Source organism: Homarus americanus, unplaced genomic scaffold (assembly GCF_018991925.1).
Source record: "Homarus americanus isolate GMGI-L3 unplaced genomic scaffold, GMGI_Hamer_2.0 scaffold34921, whole genome shotgun sequence".
Taxonomy (NCBI): Eukaryota; Metazoa; Arthropoda; class Malacostraca; order Decapoda; family Nephropidae; genus Homarus; species Homarus americanus.
In genome coordinates, this window is record NW_024741901.1 from 1,248,177 (window position 1) to 1,275,356 (window position 27,180).

The 27,180-nt window shown below is 43.4% G+C and overlaps 1 protein-coding gene across 1 annotated transcript in view; it reads right to left on the minus strand.

Annotated features, from left to right (window-relative positions):
- The window catches only part of LOC121876348 (endoribonuclease Dicer-like), a 63,362-nt gene that overhangs the window by 9,357 nt on the left and 26,825 nt on the right, over window positions 1-27,180 (minus strand). The window contains exons 5-9 of the mRNA XM_042381418.1: window positions 22,376-25,465; window positions 21,550-21,639; window positions 19,487-19,630; window positions 9,972-10,090; window positions 2,323-2,500 (exon numbers count right to left, since the gene is read on the minus strand). Of these exons, the coding sequence (XP_042237352.1) occupies window positions 2,323-2,500; window positions 9,972-10,090; window positions 19,487-19,630; window positions 21,550-21,639; window positions 22,376-25,465 (3,621 nt within the window). The remainder of the gene's footprint in view (window positions 1-2,322; window positions 2,501-9,971; window positions 10,091-19,486; window positions 19,631-21,549; window positions 21,640-22,375; window positions 25,466-27,180) is intronic.

The window sequence follows — 27,180 nt, forward strand, 5'->3', positions numbered from 1 at the left end:
AATCCAATAAGAATCAGGAATAATATTTTATCATGTTGAATAGTTTGTAGTGGTGCACTGCTCACCTGATGCTGCCATCGTTGTTTACCCAAATAACTGTTAACTTTTGGGGATGATATATATTCTACTTTACTCCACTGGATAACAAGTTTTACTGGCATGTGTATCTTATTCTTTATTTCCTCATTATTATATATACAGTAGATATAAATATCATCTTTAGGGTAAAATACATAGCTCAAATATACAGCAAACACATCAACCGAAAATTTTGTTAACCGAATATATTATTTCAATGGGATATTGGGTAATTGATTCCAACTCACAGAAAAAGTATACATACAAAGCACTGTATACAGTACCAGCAATAGAATTAACAAAACATTAAATATAAACTAAATACAGTACTGTACTGTACAGTATACCATACAGTATTATAATAAATAAAAAACAATAGAATAATGTATTTTAACTTACTTTGAGGTGTGTATGTCATATTCCCGGCAGCTTTGTTTACATATCAAACAGCTGATTGTAGAGGCAGTCGATGATGACATGCCATATTCTTTACAGAGTGCATTGGTTCTAATGCCTTCTTCATGTTTCATAATAATTTCTGCACTGTATATTATCAATATGTTAACTAAATTTCAGGATGACCAATAATTTCAATGTAAAAATGCAAAAATATTCAAGAGACCAACAAACTGGATGTTCACTCCACTGTATACAAAGTTAAACTGAGAAGCATTGTTGGGTGATTCAATCTGCTGATTGGCACACAAAAACTGTTCCCTGTACAGTTCTGTTTATATTATCAATATGTTAACTAAATTTCAGAATGACCAATAATTTTAATATAAAAAATGCAGAAATATTCAAGAGACCAACTTTCTTGATATTTACTCCACTGGAAACGAATGTAAACATAGAACTGATTACTGATTGGCGGACTGGCCGATCAGCTCATCCACACAACAAAAAGTGTTTGTCGTAAGGATTTCGTTAATCGAAGTTTTGTTCGTTAATCAAACTGAAAATCCTTATGGGAGCTAATTCGTTAACCGAAATTTTTTTAATCGAACCGTTCGTTAACCGAGGGACCACAGTACAGTAGAAGTCCAAAAATCCGGACTGCTTGGGGATTGGGTCGATCCGGATTTTCGGATTTTCCGGATTCTCAGGCAGTACTTTTAAAATTCAAATTTAAGGAGGAATAAAGAAGAGATGAACAGGTACATTTGATAGTTTATTCATTAACAAATATAGCATGCTTCATTTATCAAAACGAGCAGTTTTAATGAAAAAGCTGTGAATTCTAGAATTTTATTCTTTGCCTTTTTTATATCATAAATTGTAGATTTTCCAATGTCGTATGTTTCCATTAGAACAGTACTGCTCACACCACGGTCTAGTTTCTTAATTATTTCAAGTTTGTCACTCAATTTCAACGTGTTCTTCTTTCTCTTCACACAACGAAGTTTATCTACTTTAGGAGTCAATATTATGGGCTTGTACAGTACTCTGTAAATGGAAAGAGTAGGACTCAAAATATTGTTATATTACAATGGTATTCTATTCATACTGTGCTTGATATAATGCATTCACGGAAATGTAATATTTTTGCTAAAATGACGTACGTATTACAGCGGAAAGTGGGATCAAATCGTGACGAAAACAATGACTTTCGCTTTCTTTCGTTCAAAAGATGTTACCGTAATCGCTTTTCGAATGGTTTAGTTAAAAAACTGTTGTATTACAATAATATTCCCTCCTAATTGACTTGAATAAATACTTGAATGGAAATATACAATATTTTTGTTGAAACTACCCGCGTTTCAGTGTAAAGTGTCGTAATAATAAATGGTAAACAATTTGCCTTCAGCACTTGTGTTTCTTGCACGGCTAGCCTCAGTTTATAGGACGTAGAGCGTTTTTACTGAAGGTTTTGTTGTTCCATTACCCTCAAAAACGTGGGTCGAACTATAAACGAGGAATATCATAAATTAACGATTTCTTGGTCAAAAAATCAGGGTCGACAGATAAACGAGGGGGGGTTTATAGATGAGTATATACGGTATGTTGTCACAGTTTGATTGCTCGTTTTAAAGTGGAGACGACGTGGTCGCTTGTTGTCGCTGTGGCGCTCACGCATGCGCACATACACACAAAAGCCCGCTAAAAAAAAATAATAATAATTAGTTTTCCAAAAGTCCGGATTCTCGGGTGGTCCGGATTTTTGACATCCGGATTTTTGGACTTTTACTTATAGTACTAATGAATATGTTGATGCTTCCCTGGTTCACCACTCAAGTTTCTTACCTCGTGATCCATTTCATCCTCTTCAATAGTAAGAGTGTCCTCTTCATAACCAGCATCCAATATTTTTAAGAATTTATCAATAGAAGCTGATAGTTTGGGAGCCATGTAGAGCAAGTGTTTGTGAAGTTCTTTCTCTGCAGCAACAGTAGCCAGAGTTTCATTCTTGACATAATAAGATCTGTAGAGTGGGAATAATAAAAAAGATGTCACCTTCAGATTATGAAATTTTTTTTTTTTACGGGGATTAGCCCACCCGGGTATAGGTCACTGACCCACATCAGGGGGGGAGATTGAATAATAATAATAATTCATAGTAAATAAAATTTATAATAAAAAGTAAAATAAAATATTAATGGTAATTCTATGTTTCTTCTTTGATACCGCCAAAATGTTCTGCACTATGGAGGGCATACACAAACACTTGTTATCTTAAAAGATAGGTTCTTATTCTCGTACGGGAGATATATACAGATAGACCAAGAAGCTCGCTTCCGCACTTGAGGGACTGGTAGTCTCCACTCTATGTATCTGACGCAATACAGATGCCAGCATTCACAAGCTGAATACATATGTAAATATGATAATTCACATACATAACATGGTGCATAATAAATGGAAATATTACATAGGATTAATACATGTTCTGTAATACTTTACTATATATAATTAATAGAGTAATATAAGAATACACAGCTTAAGGTACTACTTCTTGTCCATATTATACACCTCCCTCCCCCCTATACGCTCATAGTTTCATCTTGAGCGGACCTTTTGTTTCTGAGTTGCTCGGACCTGCGGAGAACCGGGGCAGCAACACAAGGTGGGGATGGATATACTGTAAAGACATCAACATTAGGCAACTTAACTGGGGAAGGGTCAACACTAGGCAGCTCCACAGGTCAGAGGAAACGACGGTTCCTCCACCATACTCTACCACTAGGAAGACGCACTTGGTAGTCCCTGGACCGGCCAATACCCATGACAACCCCAACCTTGTCCCAGCGGTGAGATACCGGATCTTGAATCCTGACCTGCTGGCCGATACTCAACCTGGGAAGGGGGCGGGCACGATAGTCGTACCGGGCAGCGACATCTGCGGCTCGTTCTGCTGCATGGCGGTCACATTCTTCAGTCTTGGCTTGCCATTCTTGAGAAAAAGACTTCGGGTGGGCAGGAACACAAGACCTGAGATGATGTCCATAAAGGACCTGGGCTGGGGAGCGTCCGGTGAAGTTCGGGGTGTTGCGTAACTCTAACAAACCTCGATCGAAGTCCTCGCAGTCGATATTTCCTGAGGGTGACACCTTAAGGATCAGGTGTTTAACAGTCTTGACTGCGGCTTCAGCGTGTCCATTCGCCTGGGGGTAGTGGGGCGAGGTCACGACATGACGGACTCCCCAACGGTCCATGAAGTCCCGGAACTCGTGGCTGGTGAACTGGGGTCCTCCATCAGTCCTGAGGCGGAGGGGAACACCAACTTCTCTGAAGTAATGCCTGAAATTGCGGATGGTAGCAGTAGCCGTTGTATCACTACCACAGGGGATGACAACAGGCCATCCAGACAATCGGTTGGCAATGACGAGGAAGGACTTCCCTGCCACTGCAAAAAAGTCGGCCGACACAGACTCGAAGGGTCTTGAAGGGTTATCGTCGCACATTAAAGGTTCCTGTTGCTGGCTGGGTTGCAGAGTCTGGCACGGCTCACTGGCACGGACGGTACTTGCAATGTCCGCGTCGATTCCGGGCCAAAATACAGTCTGCTTCGCCCGTCGCTTGGTGGCTTCCACTCCTCGATGGCTGTCGTTTAGGCGGGTCAAGGTACGGCGGCGTAGGGCAGCAGGAATGACTACTCGTGGACCATACAAGATGAGGTCTCCGTCACAATAGAGGTCCTCGCGTATCTTCCAGTATGGGAGTAGCGATTCATGAAGGTCGTATCGGTTAGATGGAAATCCCTGGGACACACAGTCGACGAGCCGGATATAGGAAGGGTCGGCCCGGGCTGCGGTGCGGAGATCTTCAAGGGTCTTGTCTGCATCCGGTACTGTAGACTCTTCTGATGTGAAGACGGCCTTCATTGAGACTACTGACTTGAGGGATGCAGCAGCTGTAGAACACAACATCTTGTCCTCTGGGGTGGGGCGACTGACAGGGGCGCGGGACAGGGCATGCGGGATGCACAACAGCTTACCCGCACGCCACACAGCCGTGAAGAGATAAGGCTAGAGCTTCTCTTTCAGACATTGAAGGCGAGGATTCTCTACTGCATCCAAAGAGTAGTGATTGATAATAGGTATAAGAGGGCGATGATCCGTGAAGAGGGTGAAGTGCTTAAGTCCTATCAGGTAGAAGCGGCACTTTGCCATCGCCCAGACAACAGCCAACATCTCCAGCTCAATCGTGGCATATCGGGTCTCGGCGTCCGTCAGGAACCGGGATCCACACTGAATTAAGCGGAGTTGTCCACCGCCATAGTCCTGCAGAAGGGCGTAACCAACGCCGTAGAGTCTGGAGGCGTCAGTCTGGAGGACGGTGGGTAGGGCTGGGTCGTAACAGGCGAGGACAGGTAGACTTACGAGGGCCTGCTTGACTCGCTGGAAGGCCTCTTGATGATCTGGGGTCCACAGGAATGTCCTCCTGAGGCTCAGCAGGGGGCGTAACGGCTGGGCTGCGGCGGAGATGTCAGGTGAAAATTCAGCCAACTGATTAACCAGACCCAAAAAAGAACGGAAGTCTGTCAGGTTGGCAGGGGTTGGGAAATCCCTGATTTCACTTAATTTCTCCGGGTCAGCTGCGATACCTGATGCTGAGAGAGTGTACCCACAGAAGTTCACTGATGGTGCGGCGACTACAAACTTGTCAGCGTTGAGGGTAATCCCGTATTTTCGACATCTGGTGAGAACTTCATAAATTCGGGAGAGGTGGGCACAGTAGTCTTCGTCATGGAGTAATATATCATCGACCACCTTGACACAATTCGTGACTCCTTGAAGGGCCGCATCACCACGTTGACAGAATGCATCGCCCGTAGCGGCAAATCCCATGGGGCCTCTGCAATACTGATATCTTCCATACGGTGTGATGAATGTAGTCAAATGTTGGTCTTCTTCGGCCAACTCGATCTGCCAATAACCACATAAGGCGTCCATTGTTGTAAAAAACTTCGCCTTCGGGTCCACATTTCGAACAGCTGCGAAGGGTGTGGGTGAAGGGTGGGCTGGACGGGAAACTTGCTGGTTAAGTTTTGGTAGATCGGTGGTGATTCGTACTCCACCACGGGGTTCGGCGATGGGGACGAGAGGGTGGCACCAAGGTGAAGGTTCGTCTCCGGCCGGCTTGATGATTCCCTGAGCAACCATGGAGTCAAGCTCTTGTCTAACTAGCTCCTTGTAGGCGTGAGGAATCAAACGAGGGGTGTGGATGGCAAAAGGTGTGGCACCATCCTTAAGATGAATCTTCATAGGTGGACCCACCATCCTCAAGATGAATCTTCATAGGTGGACCCACCATCGGCTTGAGTGGTGTGGATCCCAAAGATTCCTTCGTAACCAACACGTCAGCAAACTCCTTGAGAAGGTAAGCTCTTGCATCAGAAGGGGACGTGTTAGTAGAGATAGGGAATTCCTTCAACCTGTTGACATGGGTGATCTTTAAAATAGGTTTGGGGAATTCCTTGGAAATAATGGCCAACTCTTGACAATGGCCATATGATAAAAGCGGAGTCGGGATACCATCATGAACATCAATCCGGGCTGAGCAAGACTGCTTACCAAAGGTAAGAGTAGCCCAGAAAGAGCCCGAAGCTGGAGCCATCTTGGAACCATCAGCTGTCAGTTTCGTTGTCTGAGGAGGGGGCTGTAGGTTGCTCTGGGGTATTCCCAAACTTGCTAGGTGTTGTGGACCAATTACTGAGACGTCAGCACCGGTGTCAGGTAACATCTGAAGACTGGACGACAAGTTACCATAAGAAATGACAACATTGATGTGCTGGGGCGTCGTGTCTGTGGAACAATGTACACGACGGCAGGAACGACTGGACACAGCGTCTTGATGCTTGCCAGAAGGAGAGGGCGCACCAGCACTACCTGAGGATGACTTCTTGGATCCTAGGTGGTGTCCTTTCTGTGTCTTCTTACGACAACATTTGTCATAATGGCCCACACGACCACAAAGTCTGCACTGAACTTTGCTAGCAGGGCACTTGACTGTGTAAGCCCAGTGACCCTGGCGGTCGCAACTTCTGCATACGCTTTGAGCAGCTGGGCACTGGGAGGCATCATGCTGTCTCGCACAGCTGTTACACAAAGCTGCTGCTGAAGGTGTAGGTGGAGGGTGAGGGGTGGGGTTACCTTGCTGCTTCTTACCCTTTCTGTAGGAAGACACCGCCCTCACCTGGTTAGGTTGTGAGCATAAAGCTGAAGTCGCACACCTGGCGGCCTCGTACGCTCGACATTTTGTAACAACGTCTTGAAGGGAGGAAGTGGGGTCAAGTGAAATGAGACGCTGAACTAGCTCTTCATCTCGAACACCCGTTAAAACGATTGTCTTGAGTTGTGTCTCTTCACAGACTTGAGAATTTCCAGGACAAACATCCACTTCCTCTGAACATCTCTTGAGTCTTACAAAAAATGCATCAAAAGATTCTCCATCAAGCTGCTTACATTGGAGGAGTTCTCTTCTTCTGAGTGCTTCGTTGCACTGTCCCTTAACATGTTCTTGTAACTTGTCGAGAACGGCCTCTACAGTCAGAGTTGTCGTAGGAGGCACTTGAAGTGTGTGCTCGAGAGTACGTTGTGTCTCTAGGGACAAGCACATACGAAGCTGTATCATCTGTTTAGGCTGTGGTAAACTTGACAAGTCAACCATTGTTGCATAGTCTTGCCAACGTCGACGCCATTCCCGAAATATCTGATAGGAAGCGTCAGACTTCAGAGAGGGAGGCGTTTGTGCTGCAGCCTTTTGAGGAATTGTTGAATCGACTCTGGGAAATGAGGTACCCGTACCTCTAGTCGTATCAGCTTTAGTAGTAGCAGACGAATCTTGTACAGTAGATCGTTGTGGGGAGGCTAACAGAGAAATCAAGACTTCAAATCTGGCTTGATCCTCTCTTCTTCTCAGGTCATCCTCGCTTCTACGTATATCTTCGAGTTCTCTGCGTGTTTGTTCCTCTTCATGGCGCCGTTTTTCAGACTGTCTGTGCCGAATTTCTTCCTCTTCTCTTCTTGCAATATCGTCCTGGCGTCGAGAAGTTTCCATCCACTTAATCAGTTGAAGGAGATCTGTGGACGCATGCATTGCAGGAGAGCTTGCTCGCGACGAACGAGGAGATTCTGTGGGTAATTCGGCGTTGTCACTGTGGGGAGCGTGGGGCCGAGTGTGGGTGGAGAGAGGTCTCCCAGACTTATACTCATAACCCCATCGTCCAGGGTATCATTTTGATCCCTGTGAGACATGCCGACAGCTTCCGTACTCTATCTGTGCAAAAGACCGGGTCAGCCCCTCGTAATCTATGCACAGAATTACAGAAGTCTGAAGTAACTCACAAGAATTTAATATAAGGTGGGTCTGTGAATGCGTGTGTGTGTGTGTATGGCGGGAGGGGAGGCTTGGCGAGCGCTGGCAACTGGGCAGAGTCGTTCGCTGGTCCCTCAGTTACCCTCAGACCAGAGGCGGGAGAGCACGTACTGTCGGGCCGCTCCCTTAGTCATCTGACCGCAATTTGCACAGACAATTCTGATTAAAATACACAACACAGCACTTCACTTCACAGCACAGCACTGTACACAGCATAGCACTTCATAACACTGTAAGTCTAGAGGCTTGTAGTCTTGCTGTAAATCCTTGGTGAAGCTGAAGACGAGACGCCATTAACACAGTCCAGGCGGGAAGGCTGGGTCCACTGTATCTCACTGAGAACTATCCACTGCGCCATCTATGTTCGTCTTTTGGTACCTCCAAAATGTTCTACACTACGGAGGGCATACACAAACACTTGTTATCTTAAAAGATAGGTTCTTATTCTCGTACGGGAGATATATACAAATGGACCAAGAAGCTCGCTTCCGCACTTGAGGGACTGGTAGTCTCCACTCCATGTATCACTGCGCGCTGGCCTGTACAGATGCCAGCATTCACAAGCTGAATACATAAAATATAAATATGATAATTCATATACATAACATGGTGCACAATAAATGGAAATATTACATAAGATTAATACATGTTCTGTAATACTTTACTATACATAATTAATAAGAGTAATATAAGGATACACAGCTTAAGGTACTACTTTGTGTCCATATTATACAGTAATAATAATAATAACAACACTGTGATAATAATAAATACAAAGAAATGCAAGAATGAAAAAAATCAACAGTGAGAAACGCTATATATGTATGTTGTTTTGTCATGTAATAGAAACAATTGAGACCCTACAATTGTGTGTAAATGAGGCAGAAAGTCAGCTCAGCAACCTGGGACTTGGTCACAATTTTCGTGATGCCATATGGCAGCACATTATGCTTCCAATATCTTCCCAGGCGGTAGTACCTCCCTGTTCGGTAGCTGCCTACTACCAGCAGTAAGCAGAGTAAGGAATAACCCTGTAAATTTCCTGTATTTAGGAGAGGCTGATGCTATACTTTGCCTCCTACCAAGTATCTTGTCAATTGCAAAGCACTGTTTCTAATCAGCCTACAGTATCTGCACAAGCAAGCCACATGGAATTCATTAAAAAGTATGTTGCACACTTTGTTGAAGGAATAGGTAAAATGGAGTTTGAGACTAATTAAACAATCTAAGGTTCTTTAATCACCCCCCCCCCCAATGTAGGGATATTTGGGAACATTTAAAAACAAATAAAAAGCAGTTCGAGTCTTACAAACTTGCCATGCAAGATATAAACAGGAAATAAATAAATGTCTTTACCACAGGTTGACAACACGGGCTAGGAAGAGTTGAGTGTGTGACGCAACAGTACGAGGTAAACAACACTAATTCGCATACAGTATGAGGTACAGGACACTCGTTTTCCTATGTTATTACAATTTATACAATTATCATTATTACTGCTCCAATAACTGACCACAATACAGTACTAGACATGTGCTTGGAGGTTGGGGGGATAGAAACAGGCCCGCAAAACATTAAAATGTCACATGACATGGCCCGAAGCCTAAGGGTTAAGTCACAATAATATGTTTGTTTGTAAGTGGACAGATCAGTCGACCAGCTAAAGAATGGTTGTGGGGAAGAAGACAGGTCAGGTATCTATCTATTCTTTCTCTTACCTTAACAGAAGATTTCACAGGATCTATCATTACCCTGCTTAAGAAAAACTGAAATTACAGAGGACAAACCTTTGGTGAAGTACTACAGTAGACCCTTGATAAAGACAGAAGATAGGTTCTTTCTAACAACCTTTTGAATGCATAAACTACTTCCATGATAAAAAAAAGGGGGGGTGTGTTTAGGTTCCTGGTATGACTGAATATAGGAAGGGGGGGGGCACCCTAATCACAAATATAAAAGAACAATGACTATATTAAAAGCTGAACCTACGAATAATGATAATCCATAGAAAGTACAGTAATGTGTTCTGCCTCTTGATACAAAAAAAATTAGAAACAGTTTTCATCTTCTCTCACCTCAAGTCCGACATCTGGCCAGGAGAGTAGGCAGCATGGCGAGAGAACACAAACCCAGTCACCAGGTAGTCCAACACAGCATCTCCCAGGAACTCCAGCCTTTGGTAGCAATCAGTCACCTAAATATAATATAATATATTATAATATAATATAATATAATATAATATAATATAATATATTATAAATATGAATATAAATATATATATGCAAGTAAATCACTGTAGGTGCGCGTGATCTAGGTATATGCTGATAACCACAAGGAAAGAAGAAAACACGAAGTTCCCAAGCGCTTTCGTGTAATTCACATCTTCAGGGGTGAGTACAGACTAAAGAGAAAAGTACAAAACAAGGTGTTTATATACAGAGGAGGGTGAGACCAGGTCCACAATGGTCAGGTATTAGGTAATGACCCTACTAATCTTTAAATAGCACGGCAACGGTCGGTAGTCAGGTCAGAGGGTAAGGTGACCCAACCTTCTCACCTGGTTACAAATCTTCTTAATTACAAAATTGTCCAGTTTGTACATGCCATTACTCAAATTCATGTTGACTGCTTCGGTATGTTTAATGAGACTGGATTTTATAATGTTCCTATTGTCAATTGAATTACAAAGTAATAATGAGGAGGCATTGCATTTTTAATGAAAAGAAAAAGCATACTGTGAAGTCTAAATTGGACATCTATTTTAAGAAATCCCCCAGTGCTGTCTCCTCACGCCCCAGCAGTGCTGCCTCTTCACTCCCTCAAGATGATCCAATACCTTCAACCAGCAAGTTTCCACAGTACATAAACCTGTCTGAAGAAAGCGACATGGATGACCCACCCAGCCCTGTCTCCTCCTTTGCTTCTTCCAGTTAATGTAGTCTCCATGTATAATTAGAAAATTCTGGGGGCCCCGTGTGCATTCAGCTGACTACTTTATAGGTAAGTGCTCAGTCACACTGTATCCATTCCTCATTATTTATTACTTTTACTGTACTGCATTTCATTGTAGATTTTTTTTTTTTTTTTTAATTTATGTCGGACTGACGACCATTCCGACTTATGACCTGGATTTGGGTCCCTAACCCCGTCGTAAGTCGGGGAGTACCTGTATTTGCAAATTAGAATAGATCAGTATAAGGTAACAGTTTCTTCAATATGGTACCTTGATTACTTTGTGGTCAAACCCAATTGTGAAGTGGGAGGTGGGTGGGGGCGCCAGCTGCAGTCCTGCTAAGGGCGCCAAATAGGCTGGCGCTGGCCCTGCCTAATGCACTGGTATAATGACTAAGAACAACAAGAAGTTATATAAAAATGCACTGGTATAATGTGTGTGTGGTTGGTATTGCATATTTACATGAATAATGAATAAGGCTGATAGGTTGTATGAGAATGCAAATTAATTATTTGTGAAATTGTGTTCAGTGTACACCTTGATAAGTTGATCATCATCTGATCTTGGCATGATGCTATTTGCTACCTATGCTATACAGTACTATAGTTTTTGGATTCGTTTAATACTTTCTGTCTTTTCGTACAGTAAATAAAGATTATAAAGTGTATGTTGAAACTTGAATGTAAACTAATGTTTAATTTCATTTGTTCATTTAATTATTTGTGTACACCTTGATCATCATCTGATCTTGGCATGCTATACCTTTTTGGAAAGCTATATGTCTAAGCTACAAGACAACATATGAAAATTTCAGCTCTCTAGGTCTGTTTTTAAGGGTTTTAGAGCCCCCCCCCCCCCAAAAAAGAAGCTAAATTCATATAATAAAAGTTAGCGGTTAGCGTTAGCTCCCGCTAATTTTTTTAACTGTTTAGCGTTAGCAAAGTTAACTTTTTAGTTTGCAGATTAGCGGTTAGCGAAGCTAACTTTTCGTTTAGCTGTGCCCACCACTGCTCAGTTTGGTATGGACTGTTATTCTATGTGACTTCCACACTTTGCCCAGTATACCCATAACCTCTTCTTATTCTGTCCTGAAACTCATCTTCAGGTGATCCATCGTTTTTGACGAGTGTCCCCAGATGCCTGTGCTTGAACACAGGAACTTCTTCCATTATTTGGTCCTCCACCTGAATGTTCTCTTCAATTTCTTGGTCTGTTTTCATAACCTCTGTTTTTCTAACATTAATCGTTAATCCAGCTCCTCTTCCCTTTTCCCCCAGTCTGCTAACCATAGTTTGCAAATTCTGAATGGATCTGCTCATCAGTACTACAGTACATCGTCTGCAAGGTATTTACAGTTAACCCTCACTTTACGCGGTTAATGTAACCCGGAGGGTCCCGCGTAAAGTGAGAAACGCGTAAAGTGAATAACATAACATATGGGATGAATTGAAATGGAGTCCGGGCCGATCCCCAAACTCCACTTTTTGACGGCACACAACTATGTTGTAGTAAAAATATTATCTTAACTTTATGATGGTATGCACACACAATTAATAATTAAGAGAAATATCAATAATATTAGGTTTTTTAACACTTACATTAGTAGAAAAAATGGCTGGGCACACGGGGATGGGCGGTTGGTTCCGAGGCAGAGGGCAGATTATTGGCCCTCACCTGTGTCACTTGTATCAATTGTATCACTATCCACCACAGAGGCTTGCAGGGCCTCTTTGTCAAACTCCCCCAAGTCCATATAAGTCCATATCCTCACCATAATTATCACTATCACTGACTTGGGCCGGCTGTGGTGGGTGGCGGGTGAAGAACTGGTAATGTTTTGATGACTGGGCGACCTTGTGCGCACCATGTTCGCGCAGCTTACACAACATGGCGGATGGCGGGAGGTTTGGATCCAAAAATGGCGCGGCTCGCCAGCCGCTCTCCGCGTAAAGGGGTACACGCACCGCGGAATGTGAGCATCCTGGGTTCCGGCAGGGCACCGCGTAAACGTGGAAACGCGGAATGTGGGACCGCGTAAAGTGAGGGTTAACTGTATTGTCGACCCATTCGATCCCTTCTCTTTCATCACCCACTGTTTGTTTCATTCCGAAATCAATAAGTACAGCAATGGAGACAAAACATTACCTTGCAACATCCCACTCTTGACATTGAATTCTGGGGAAAGTTGGCCATCAACGTTCACTCGACATCTGCTGCCCTTATGAATTTCTTCTATCAAATGAACGATTTTTCTGGCATTCCATAGTTCCGTAAGATTTTCCACATAGTTGGTCTATGTACACTATCAAAGACTTTCTCAAAATCGACAAATGCCATTATCAACAATTTTCTTAACTCCACACACTGCTGCATTATGTGACGTAGTGCGAATATATGATCACTGCAGCTTCTTGATTTTCTGAACCCTGCCTATTCATCTCTTAGCCTTCGGTCTAAGGATTCTTGAATCCTGTTCAGTATGACCAGACAGAAAACCTTCGATACTATTCCTGTTAATGTTATCCCTCTCCATATCGGGATTTAGTTATTATTTATATGTAATTGTAATTTTATTCAATTCAATTCAATTTCAATTGTTTATTCCTTGATAGAGGAAGCGGGATCCTAGTGCTGTCACTAGGTACCCCTGTACAATGACACCAGAAGCATCTGGCAAGTGTGAAAAGTATATACAGTATAAATATTATAAAGGGGCTTACTAAAGCCTAAGGAAGGAAGGATATTCCTTTAACACATAATATTGATTATGTGTAATTTTATTATACTTTTTATTCCATTTTCGTCATAAATATGAGTAAAATGACGGTGTAAATTGAATCGGGTCCTAAAGTAACCAGGGTTTTAAATATGAATCATCATTAGTAGAACTGTCATTATTGGAGGCTTTCCTATAACAGGTAAAGCCAGGGTTGCCCAAAGCAATAAAAGACAGGGTAACCACACAGAGGAAACTCACTCTCATTCTCCATCGGAAAGTAAACTTTGGTCTTGAGACAAAGTCAAATAAATACCATCCCAAAAAGCAGAGGAAGCACTATGTTCCATATGCCTGTATGAGAACCTGTAATGTACACAAGTACAGTAAATAAATGCAAACAATTCTATCTATGAGTGCCAGGATTTGAACCTGGACCACCAAAGTTAGCAGTCAGACAGATTCACTGGACCCCTCCTGAGCTACTCATCTGCAGCTCAAGGTGGTCTGGGTTTGAATCTCAGTACTCTTAGGTAAAAAAATTTTACACTCCAGTCCAGATTCTGAAGAAAGCAGTTGTCTCCCTCATCCTGAAAGGACCTCGGCCCCAACCTATTGGTTCTTCCACAAGTGATTAGCGAGTGTTTGTTAACCCCTTGTGTATGGGATCCCCTTTGAGCTGAATAAAATTGTCTGGTGTTAGTCAAATAAAATATTAAAAGTGGCATCTCCATTGTGGGTGTATGTGAATTTGGTAAAGGTTGTTTGAAGCCCTGTAGTGGAAATACATGCATTGGCAGTGCCCTGTTGATATTCTATACTCAGGCGACAGTTGGATATCAGCATATGTATCATACCCCATGTGCCCTAGCAGTCCCCCACCCCCCTCTGATGAATAAAGCCAATTATGAGAAACTTGATACACTACCACTTCCAACACTGTTCAACATTGTGTTTAGTAACTAAGTTTAATTCATGACTTTTGTGTATTAAGAAAAATGCAGAATAAAAAATATTCAGTGTGTGTGTGTGTGTGTGTGTGTGTGTGTGTGTGTGTGTGGTGTGTTGTATTGTGTGTGTGTGTGTGTGTGTGTGTGTGTGTGTGTGTGTGTGTGTGTTGTATGTCTTGTGTGTTGTGTGTGTGTGTGTTGTGTGTTGTGTGTTGTATGTGTGTTGTGTGTGTGTTGTGTGTGTGTGTTGTGTGTGTGTGTTGTGTGTGTTGTGTGTTGTGTGTGTGTTGTGTGTTGTGTGTTGTGTGTGTTGTATTGTGTTGTGTGTGTGTTGTGTGTTGTTATTGTGTTGTGTGTTGTGTGTGTTGTGTGTGTTGTGTGTGTGTTGTGTTTTGTGTGTGTTGTGTGTTGTTATTGTGTGTGTTGTGTGTGTGTGTGTTGTGTGTGTTATTGTGTGTGTTTTGTGTGTGTTGTGTGTGTGTGTGTTTGTGTGTATTGTTTATTGTGTGTTGTGTGTTGTGTGTGTGTGTTGTTGTGTGTTGTGTGTTGTTATTGTGTTTGTGTGTGTGTTGTGTTTGTGTGTGTTGTGTGTGTTTGTGTGTGTGTGTTGTGTGTTGTGTTTGTGTGTTGTGTGTTGTGTGTGTTGTGTTTGTGTATGTTGTGTGTTGTGTTTGTGTGTGTGTTGTGTTTGTGTGTGTTTTGTGTGTTTTGTGTTTTTTATGTGTTTGTGTTTGTGTGTGTTGTGTTTGTGTGTGTGTTGTGTGTGTTGTGTGTGTGTTGTGTTTGTGTGTGTTATTATTGTGTTGTGTGTGTGTGTGTGTTATTGTGTTGTGTGTTGTGTGTGTGGTTTGTGTGTTGTGTTTGTGTGTGTTGTGTGTGTTGTGTGTTTTATTATTGTGGTGTGTGTTGTGTTGTTTGTGTGTTGTGTGTGCGTGGGGCTGGTGTGGTCAGGCTCAGTGTGCTCAGGCAGGTTGGTGTGTGTTGTGTGTGGCTGGTGTGTGTGTTGTGTGGTCAGGTGGGCACAGGTGGTCAGGGTAGCCAGGGTGTGGGTTGTGCAGGTGTGTGTATGTGTGTTGTGTGTGTCAGGTGGTGTGTGTACAGTGTGTGGTGTGTCAGGTGTGTGGTGTGTGCTGGGTTTCAGGTAGGTTGTGTGTCAGGTCAGGGTGTGTGCTTGTGTGTGTGTGGTGTGGTCATGTGTGGTGTGGTTTCAGGTGTGTGGTGTGTGTGTCAGGCTAGGTGGTGTTTTGTGTGTGGTGTGGGGTTGTGGGCTCAGGTGTGGCCAGGTGGGGTCAGGGGGTACAGGGTAGGCTAGGTGTGTGGTGCCAGGGGTGTGTGGTGTGTGGCCAGGGTCAGGTGGCCAGGGTGTCAGGGGGTGTGTGTGTGTGTCAGGTCTTGTGTGTCAGGTGGTCAGGCGAGCTTGTGTGTGTGTTTGTGTGTCGGTGGGGTAAGCCAGGGTCAGGGGTCAGGTGGTTGTGTGTGTTGTGTGTCAGGTGGTCAGGTGTTGTGTGTGGTCAGGGGTGGCCAGGTGTGTGGCGTGGTTGTGTGTGTGTGGTGTGTGGCTAGGCTGTAGGAGGTTGTGTGTAGGGTTTGTGTGTGGGTTGTGTGTGTCAGGTGTGTGTGTTGCAGTGTGTTGTGTGTGGTTGTGTGTCAGTGTTTGTGTGTGTTGTGTGTGTTGTGTGTTGTGTGTTGTGTGTCAGTGTGGCCAGTGTCAGTGTGTTGGTGTGTGTCAGGGTGGTGTGTGGCCAGTGGGTTGTGTGTGTTTGTGTGTGTGGGGTGGTCAGGTGTGGTGGTGTGTGTGTTGTGTCAGTGTGTCAGGTGTGTGTGTGTGTGCTGGTGTGGTTGGTGTGTCAGGTGTGTGTGGTGTGTGTGTCAGGTGTTGTGTGTGTGTGTTGTGTGTGTTTGTGTGTGGCTGTGTGTGTCAGGTGTGTGGTGGGTGTTGGTGGTTGTGTGTGTCAGGTGCAGGTCAGGTGTGTGGGGTTGTGTGTATGGTGTGTGGTGTGTGGTTGTGTGCTTTCAGGTGTATGTTGTGTGTGGTGTGTGGCCAGGTGTGGTGTGTGTACAGGTGGTCAGGGGTAGCCAGGTGTGTGGGGTTGTGTGTGGTTGTGTGTGTCAGGGTGTGTCAGGTGGTTGTGTGGTGTGTGTGCTGTGTGTGTGGTGTGTGTGTGGGGTTTGTGTGTGTGTGGTGTGTGTGGTCTGGGTGGTGTGTGGCCAGGCAGGTCAGGTGGCCAGGGGTGTGGTTGCGGTTGGTGTGTGTGGTGTGTGTGGTGTGGTCAGTGTGTTGTGTGTGGCAGGTGGTCAGGGGGTCAGTGTGTGTGTTGTGTGTGTCAGGGGTGTGTGGGGTTGTGTGTGTTGTGTGTCAGGTGGTCAGGGTAGCAGGGGGTTGCAGGTTGCGGTAGGTGGTCAGGTGTCTGTGGGGTTGTGTGTCTGGTGTGGTGGGTGTGGTGTGGGTTGGGGTGTGGGGCAGTGCGGTGTGGTTGTGTGTGTGTGTGTGTGTGTGGCTAGTGTGTGTGTGGTGTGTGCTGGTGTGTGTTGGTGTCAGTGTGTTGTGTGTGTGGCTAGGTTGTGGGGTTGTGTGTGTGTCAGGGTGTTGTGTGTGGCTGTGTGTGCTGTGTGTGTTGTGTGTCAGGTGTGTGTAGGGGTTGTGTGGCGGTTGTGTGTGCAGGGTGGTCAGGGGGTGTGGTGGTGGGTGTGTTGCCAGGTGTGTGGTTTGTGTGTGTGGTGGTGGTGTGTGTGTTGTGTGTGGTGTGTGTGTTGGTGGTGTGTGTTGTGTGTCAGGTGTCAGGTTGGTGTGTGGTTGTGTGTGGTGTGTGTTCAGGTGTGTCAGGTGTACAGGTGGTGTGTGTGTGGTGTGTGTGGTGTGTGGTTGTGTGGTGTGGTTGTGTGTGTTGTGTGTGTGTGTTGTGGCTGGTGTGTGTTGTGTGTGGTGTGGTACAGGTGTGGGGTTGGTGTGGGTTGGGGGTTGTGTGGTGTGTGTGTTGTGTGTGGTGTGTGTGGTGTGTGGTGTGTGTGTGTTAGGTGTGTGTGTGTGTCAGGTGTGTTGTGTGTGGTGTGTGTGGTGTGTGTGTGTGTGTGTGTGTTGTGTGTGTCAGGTTGTGTGTGTGGTGTGGTAGCAGGTGTGGCTAGGTGTGGTGTGTGTCAGGTGTGTGTGTGTGTGGTGTGTGGCTGGTGTGTGGCTAGTGTGGTGTGGTCAGGTGTGTGGTGTGTGGCCAGGGTGGTGTGGGGTTGGTGTGTTGTGTGTGTGGTGTGTGTGTTGTGTGTGTCAGGTGTGGTGTGTGTGTTGTGTGTGTGGGTTGTGTGTGGTGTGTGCTTGTGTGGTGTGTCAGTGTGGTGTGTGTATGTGTAGTGTGGCTGGTGTGTGCTGTGTGTGTGTTTTGTACAGGTGGTTGTGTGTGGGGTTGTGTGTGTTGTGTGTGGTGGTGTGTGTGTGTGTGTTGTGTGTGTGGGTGTGGTTGTGTGTGGGTTGTGTGTGTCAGGTCAGTGTGTTAGGCAGGTAAGTTGTGTGTGTCAGGTGTCAGGGTTCAGGGTGGGTGTGTGTGTGTGGTACGTGTGTGTTGTGTGTGGTGTGTGTTGTGTGTGGTGCGGGTGGCTGTGTGTGGCGGTGGTGTGTTCAGGGCTTGGTTGTGTGTGTGGTGGTGTGGTGGTGCAGGTGGTGGGGTTTGTGTGTGGTGTGTGTACAGTGGCTGGTGTGTGTGTGGTGTGGTGTCAGGTGTGTGCTTGTGTGTGTGTGGTGTGGGGTGGTAGGCAGGTGTTGTGTGTGTGGTGGGGTGTGTGCTGGTGTGTGGTGTGGCTGTGTGTGTGTGGCGGTGTGTGTGGTGTGTGGTCAGGTGTAGGTGTGGCTGTGTGTGGTGTGTGGTGTGTGTGTGTCAGGTGGTTGTGTGTGGTGTGTGTGGGGTGTGTTGTGGGGTGGTGTGGGTGGTGTTGTGTGGTGTGTGGTAGGCTGGTGTGTGTGTGTGTGTGTGTGGTGTGTACAGGTGGTTGTGGGTGTGGTGTGTGTGGTGTGTGGTGTGTCAGGTGGTGGTCAGGTGTGGTGTGTGTGGTGTGTCAGGTGTGGTGTGTGGTGTGGCTGGTGTGTGTGGTGTGTCAGGTGTGTGTGTGGTGTGGTGTCAGGTGTGTGTTAGGTGTGGTGGGGTGGGGTTAGGGTGTGTGTGTGTGTGTAGGGGTGGGTCAGGTGTGTGTGTGGTGTTGTGCGCAGGTGTGTGGTTGTGTGTGTGTGTGTCGGTGTGGTGTGTGGTGTGTGTGTGTGTGGCTGGTGTGTGTGTGTGTGTGGTAGTGTGTCAGTGTGTGTGTGCTGGTGTGTGTGTGGAGGTAGGTGTGTGGTGTGGTTGTGTGTGTGTGTGTGTGGTGTGTGTGGTGTGTGGTGTGTGTGTGTGTGTGGTGGTGTGGTGGGGTGTAGGTGTCAGGTGTGGTTGTGTGTGGTGTGTGGTGTGTGTGGTGGTGTGTGTGTTGTGTGTGTGTGTGTGGTAGGTGTGTGTGTCAGGTGTTGTGTGTGTGTGGTGTAGGTGTGTTGTGTGTGGGTGGGGTGTGTGTGGTTGTGTGTAGGTTGTGTGTGGTGTGGTGGTGTGGGGTTTGTGTGGTGTGGTCAGGTGGTCAGGTGGTGGTGTGTCAGGTGTGGTGTGTGTGGTTGGTGTGTGTGGGTGTGTGGTTGTGTGTGTGTGTGTGTGGTGTGTGGTGTGTGTGGTGTGTTGTTGTGTGGTGTGGTTGTGTGGTGTGTGTGTGTGTGTGTGGTGTGTGTGTGGTGTGGTGTGTGTGTGGTGTGGTGTGTGTGGTGTGTGTGGTGTGGTGTGTGGTGTGTGTGGTGTGTGTGGTGGGGTGGTGTGTGGTGTGTTGTGTGTTGTGTGGTGTGGTGTGTGTGGTGTGTGTGTGGTGGTGTGGTGTGTGTGTGGTGTGGTGTGTGTGTGGTGTGGTGTGTGTGTGTTGCATTGTGTGCGTGTGTTTAGTGACAAAGCATTGCCATATACAGTATTGCCTTACCTTATTCTGAGAGTATGAGCTGTGGGTTACTGCTTGTACAATGAAACTTCTATCATTGAATTTGTAGTCAATCTTATCTTCCAAACGATCAAGACAAGCTTTCTTGTAGAGTCTCGAGATCTCATCACTTGCCCAGAGTTTCAATCATCACAGGTGAAGGTACTGCTTTAACTTCAGTAAAGATTCTTTCTGAGAGTAAGAAATTAACTGGATTAGTGGAACTTACATTTCTGGTTTGTGTACTGTAGTAAGTAGTCAACAGGTTTAAAGCAAAGTTTAATGCTTCTTCATTATCCAAAGTAATCAATAGTGGTACATGCACCACAGGTGGTACCTAGCAGGAGCAGAAAATAAGCAGGGATACTTCTAACCAGATGGCAGTTTAAGTGGATATAGGAACTTTTTCATCAATCTCACCACATGTCAAATAACCTCTCACATTCAAAAAAGGTTCATGGAGCTCACTGCAGATAGCTTCTAAAAAACACCATTTGAGCAACAGACACTGACTTCATTTTGGTTGGCAATGGATGGCAAAAAATAAAAAAATAAATAAAATGACAGTAATAAAAAAAATTACTGACGTAAATCGTAGAGCAGTTCCACCCCTCACATTCTCACATTGAACAATCAACTGCTTGTTTATTTCCTGGTACATATGAAAATTGAATGTAACAATTATTACTTTATATTTACATTTAATGGAAAATATTAACACAGTGATCCCTCGGTTAACGAAATTTCGGTTTACGAATTACCTTCCATAAGATTCTTCACTTCGGTTAACGAAAAAATTTTGGAACGAATTTCATTTAATTTTTTTCTGCCATGTTGCTCACCAGCTGTTAGTCTTGGTCACAGAACAGTACCCTCGGTTAACGAGCGCCAGTACGCATTATTTACCAAGATTTCTTACTTGTTAACGCAACCTCGTTAGCGAATTTCACTAATTTTTTTTCCAACATAGTCGCCTGCATTTGGTTCCACCAGTGTAGTATTAGTCCGCCAATACAGTAATCGGTTTTAGGGCTTAAATTTTACCATTTTAGTAAATATCAAGAAGGTTGTACTATTCAATAATTTTAAAAGTTTATTTAAATTTTTTTCGTTATTTTAACAATTATTGAACATAATTGAAGTACAGGAAACTAGTTTTATGCCGCCAAACAGCCACTCAACACACCAAGCTATGCCAGTTTGTTTACCAGTTCAGAGGAAGGAACATCTTGTTTGAGACTCTTCAACATAAAAATGCATTTTTTCTGTGTTTCCAGTCAAATTATTGGTCATTTTGAAATATATTTTACATATTGACAATACTGTATATAATGCAGTGCAGTGTTGATTCAAAAAATAACTTGAATTACACCAAGTGAACTAAAATTTTATGGGTCCCATTCTAATTCCCATCATCATCATCATCATCATCAACCAGGAGCCTTCTACATGCACACCTCAAAGTAAGTGTACTTTACTGCATTTATTTTTAGTTTGTATGTAATTTTCGGTGAGCTGGAACCAATTACCCAAAATCCCATTGAAACAATGGTTTGCTAACCCAACTTTCTAGAACGAATTGTGTTCATAACCGAGAGCACTGTACTGTAAAGTTCAAGCATCTTCTGCACACACATGCGACCATCCAACCACATCGTACAGCATTCAGACATCGCTGACTATCCTGGTGGTACATCGATAAGGTCTTAGACCATTTACACAACCAGCAATTACAAAATATTGTACAGTCAAGGACAAAAGTTCACTCCCTGTGGTGAAACAGTCATGGGAAGGATTCTGTGAATTATCCTGACTCTGGTCTGGTGCAGATGTGCTGTTTTATTTCATTTGGAGTCAATGCTGCTTCCCAGTTTGGGAGTGAGTAAACTTTTGACCCGACTGTACATGTTTTTCTCCATACAGTCAGGAGAAATAAAAACAAATACTTACATTATATACACCAAGCCCTCCTGTGAAGAAAGTTGATGGCTGCCTCACTACCACCAATAAGTAAATAAGCCCCAATCAACGCCTCAACACAATCTGCTATACTCTTATCCGATAACTCTGTATGTGTCCAAGGGTTGTAACATGATCCCCCTTTCTTTGTAGCTTACATCATCTTCTGCATCTCTTATCCACAAATTGCTAACTTCCTGTAACAAATGCAAAATTATATTCTGGTTAAACTGTTTTTTCAAGAACATAAGACTCTATTCTCAAGGAGTAGTGGCTACTTTTCAAGGTCCATGGACAGCTATCTCAAAACTTAATGAGCTTCAAGGAGCACACAACCCTGGTGATATGAGGTTCCTGTTCAGTAATAATTTGGAAGGCTTTTTCACTGTGTTGGTAGCTTGATACACATGACTTATATCTCTCTCCAAAATACAATTGACACAGAATTTAGGAGGAGCTTCAATAATTAAGGCTATATTGCTAAATTAAAGTAACTGAAAGAAGAACACTATTAAACTTATTTAGCTGTATGTGGTCTGGCAGCACAGTGAGGGAGGTACCCCGGTATTTCTCTTCTTGTTGTTAATATTCCTATATCTTTAGTGTTTTGTCACTTAAATCCTATTTCTGTTTCTGTCATATCATGTGTTTATTCCCCATCTCCATATGCCTACTATGGCTATTTGATCAAGTGTAGCAGAGGTCATCCTACATCATATCTTCACTGCCACTTCAGTCTTTCATCCCCTCCCCACCCCTCAATCACTCACCCTCACATATATCTCACTGTTACCACACACTGCTACAATTTACTTATATACTGTATTTACTTTGTTTGTACATATATCAATCATCCTAATATTATGAGATGAGTGAAAAGATAAAAATACAGAAACAAAGAGCTTATAATACGACTGTTTAACACATATATACCTCTAGTATGTCTTCTGGGTGATCGAGGAGAGGGAGTTGTGACCATTTGTTATGGGGAATGTTCCAACTTCTCAGCTTCCGATCCATCATGGGTTTAACAGAGAATCCTGGCAAGAAACCATTTGTCTGAGGTGACAAATTAATCGCCTGGATTTTCTCTGGCAATTTTCTTTGCTTTGCCAAAGAATATAAAGTTCTGTTACAAACAAGTTTGCAACGACGCAGTGAAAGTCTTCCCTCATGATCTTTATTGTCCTTCAAAAATAAATATTCTGCAGTAATGTACTTAAGGAAAGAGTCACCAAGAACTTCAAGTCTTTCCATATCAAAGCCATCATGAGCTCCACGAAGTGTGAGAGCATGTACTAACATGAAAGGATGGATAAAGTTACTCTTCTTTCTTAACAAACAAGCTGCCAAATTGTTGCCAAAAGGACCCAATAATCTGTTAACAGACTCTTCAGGCCAACCAAAATTCACAGTAGTGTGCTCTGCAGCTTTGATTTGGTATTTTGCAATGTTCATCAGAGTATTCACTTGATGAGCCAAGTTTAAACTATTAAGACGGTAGAAGATGGAAGGGACACACATAATCTGCCACCACAGGGATGCTTTTAAAGGTAATACACCACAAAACTCGGGAAGAAATCTGGGGGGATCCCGTCCAACCTTTCCTGTGTTATTTTTCAAAGGAACTGCTGGTATTTCCAAGTATTTGAGTTCCTTTGGTAAATGCTTTGCAGCGATCAAAGGCTGTTGTATATTAGTTATTTTCAATTCGTACTTCAGGAGGAAGTACTCTGCATAACTACTGTATTGTTTCTTTGAATCAGGAAATTCTGAATGTGGATTTGTGTCATCCATGATTTGTGTAACATAAAACAGTTGGTCAGGTTGGGGTCCATACAAAGGGTAAATTATGGCATCCTCAAAATTAGACCTCTCAAAGTAGAAACTCTGTGAGTCTGTTGTGTTCACCACAGGTGACCTTAAAGATGCTAATGGCATTATCCGATTTAGAATGTCTAAGTTAATGTTTTTTTCTTTTACTGGCACAATAAATACACCTGCATCCCTAGAGCTAAATTCAAACAGAGAAGTATTGATATGTAAAAGCATCTCAACAGTGAGTTTGTGAAAGTGTTCAATTTTATAAAATAGCTCTAGACCAAGGTTTGTCAGTTCCTTTATATGCTCAACTCTAACTTCCACTTCTCCCCATTTGGAAAAATATAGTGGGAATGGACAGTGTATCAAGTTTCCCTTACATATGAATCCAATTGTAGAATCCATTTTATCAGAATTAATAATCAGATTTTTTGGTGGATTACTTTTGGGATGAATAACAATTGAATAAAGCTGATAGTTTCCTTCATAATTATGGGTAAAGGCTGAGCACACCTCCTTGGTGTACACTTGACGTCGGCTCTTTGTACCAGGGTCAGGTGCATCGTCTTTTAAGGCTTCTTCAGGTGGAACTTCCACTAAACCTTCCAGTATGCTATCATCCAATACCTCAGCTGGTCGTAACCGATTATCTAATTCTCCCATATGATGCAATTTTTTACAAAGGTATATGGCAGCACTCTTTTTGGCAAGTTCTTTGTTTACCATGCAGTCACCAATCACAGGAACCTTCAGGGGGGCATTCATTGGTAGTTTTATCTGTGCCTTCACTCCTTCCTCATATTTTGTATAAACAACTTCTGCTGTCAATTCTGTAAACTTATCCTGAGGTAACTTCCCACAATAGACATTAATTAGTGATATAGCAGAATTTAAGGTCACTTTGGCACCATCAGGTCCATATGGTAAGTATGGCTCAATATATTCATCCTCTACGTAATGCTTACGGATTTCTTCTAATGTTGGCAACTGGCGATCATGGCAGAGAAGAGTTAAAGCTTTTTCAATTTCCTTGTATAAATCAATTGAGTCTTTCAGCTCTTGCAGTTTTGTTTCGTTCACCATGAGCAAGTACCTAGATGGTAATGCACGGGCTCTCCCTTTTGATTGTACAAATGCACGATAATTTGCTGGCTCATCAAAACGAATGACTATGTTGCATTTTCTAATATCCACACCTTCTTCTAAGACGCTGGTTGAAACAATGAAATTACATTCTCCATTACAAAACTTGTCCAATGTTTCCCTCTGTTTGCGAAGTTCTAGTTCAGCCAATCGGATGTCAGTGCCGGTATAAGCATTTGAACCAACGACGTACAAAGGCTTTACAAATGAAAGGTCCTCATTAGTATCAGCAACATTCAACAGCAGGTCATATAGGATCTTGGCAGTGTTTCTCCTCTCAACAAAAATTATTCCGTATACTTCTCTATTACATGCACGAAATATTTCAAATAACCTCTTAACTTTCTTGGTAACATAATCAATGGGGTTCTCCATCTTTGTCTCCTCAACCACACAAATATAATAAATTTCTTGTAACCTGTTTTGGAGCAATGTCATCAACTCCCGAACAACTGGCACATCCTCAATCTTCTTAATATCTTCAAAATGATCCATCTCATATTTAATTGCCCGGGCCACACACCAATCTCCTAGCGTTGTCATGATGTTTATAATATTAATTATTTTCTTCCTCACCAATTTCTTGTACTTGATTTGTATATCATCGCGTTCCTTTACTTCCTCAGAGATTCCTGTTAACTGTGCAATAATACATTCTTGATATTCAGAAATTTCATCAGTTCCATAGCAAATTACTTTTTCCTTTGGAGCAGTACTGCACTTCACAACTTCCTTCTGATAAGTAGTGGTCACTAAAGCAGAGTCCATCGCAGCTTCCAGTTTCTTCATGGTATCCATCACTTCCGACTTCCTACACTTACGGTGAATGACACAAGCTGTTAGCCCCATGATCCTTGGACATTTCTCTGGGGACTGTATCTTCAAGCCTTCATACTGCCTCATGATCTCTCGCATGGGGTGGTTGCCTACGGTATGGTGACACTCGTCCATGATGAGCAGGTTAACGGCTGACAGCGGCAAGCTGGCGTGAAGAACTAGGTCAAGAAAGATCTGGGCAACAAATACTAGCACTTCATTCTTCTCCAATTCCTCCTTCCACTGTAATACAAAATAGAGTCAGTCAGAACAAGTTAGCATTATAATAATGAGGATATAATTTATTCAGTAAAATTCATACACCAGTACCTCAACATATGCGAGTTCAACTCTTGCAAATTCGACTTCCCTTAACGACCTCTTTTAAAAAACATTAAAAAGTAAGGTGCTCATTTTAGAAACCACAGGCATCCACCATGATATGACATCATGGCATCATGCTGCATCCTGCGTGGCCATTCACTTCTGCCAGTCTCGTCTGAGTTCTCCCACATCACCCGCCAGTCTCATCTGAGAGCAAATCTAACATTAATTATAACTGTTGTGGCTCCTAAAAGGCCATTAACTGTTGGTAGTGCATCTGGTGCAAAGAGAATGAAGAATGTCATTACTCTGACGCAGAAAATTTTAGTTTTAGATAAACTTGATAGCGGCAGGAGTGTGTCAGCGGTTGGCCGTGCGTTTGAAGTGAATGAGTCAACCATTCATTCCATAAAGATGAAAGGCAAGGATATTAGAAGTAGTGCTGTTAACAGTGCACCACACAGTACTAAAGATACACATCAGATATGTGATAAGGGTATGGAGAAGGAGTTAAGTGTATGGATTGAGGACATGAGTCAGGTGTGCCAAAAATTTAACATACAGGTAGTCCCCAACTTACGACTGCTTGGACTTACGTCCATCGGTACTAACGACCTGCTCTGACCTTACGACCGTCAGGACATACAACCGCGGCAGTCGTGACCAAAAATATTTTCAAATGATGCGCGCATTTTCTATACCGAAACGTTTCTGTCCCGGGCGAGAGCGTGGCGCGGCTTGGGTCGCTGCGTGGGTACACTCACTCAGTACAGCGCTTAGTTGGTGTTTGGCTATCGTATCCTATACTGATCGAACTGTGAACTTTCGTTATTATCGTATTTAATTGACTTTATACTGACTGGAAAGCATAAAAGTGAGAGTGCTGGTGGTGCTCCAAAGAAAAGGAGACAGGCAATTACTTTTGAGATGAAAATGAAGATAATAACACAGCATGAGAATGGAAAAACTGTAGCAACAATCTCAAGTGACCTAGGTTTCTCACACTCGACTATATCCACTATTCTGTAGGACAAGGAACGTATTCGTGATGTAGTGAAAGGAACAACACCTATAAAGGGTGTTATATATATGTATGTATATATGCTGCCTTTATTGAATACTGTATATATATATTATATATTACGATACTTCTTACCAAAGTCAGAAAGTGTTTAGGCTTGTGTAAACACGAAATGTGTTAGGCACGCGGTAACCAAGAACAGAGAATAAATGACCAGCCAGACAGACCATGTGACTCGTCATTCTCCCATTAAATAACGCAAGATACTACACTGGCGACGAGGATGGGATTCACAAAGTGTTGGTGAAGTCCTTGAAGAGAGGATAGTGACCACTGAAGGGAAGGCTACTCTGAACCTGGAGAATTTAAGTGAAGAGAGCAACCAAGGCTGGCGTCAGTGGATACATCGGACGAGTGGGGGAGTATGATGCAGACAAGGAAGGATTCACATCATATTGTGAGAGAATGGACTTCTTCTTTCTGGCAAATGAATTAATGGACGACGGTGGGGATGCTAAGAGAAAAAGAGTCCTCGAAGAGAAAAGGAAAGCAATCTTTTTGACAGAGGTAGGAGCTAATGTTTATTCTACTCTGGTCAATCTGCTTACTCCAG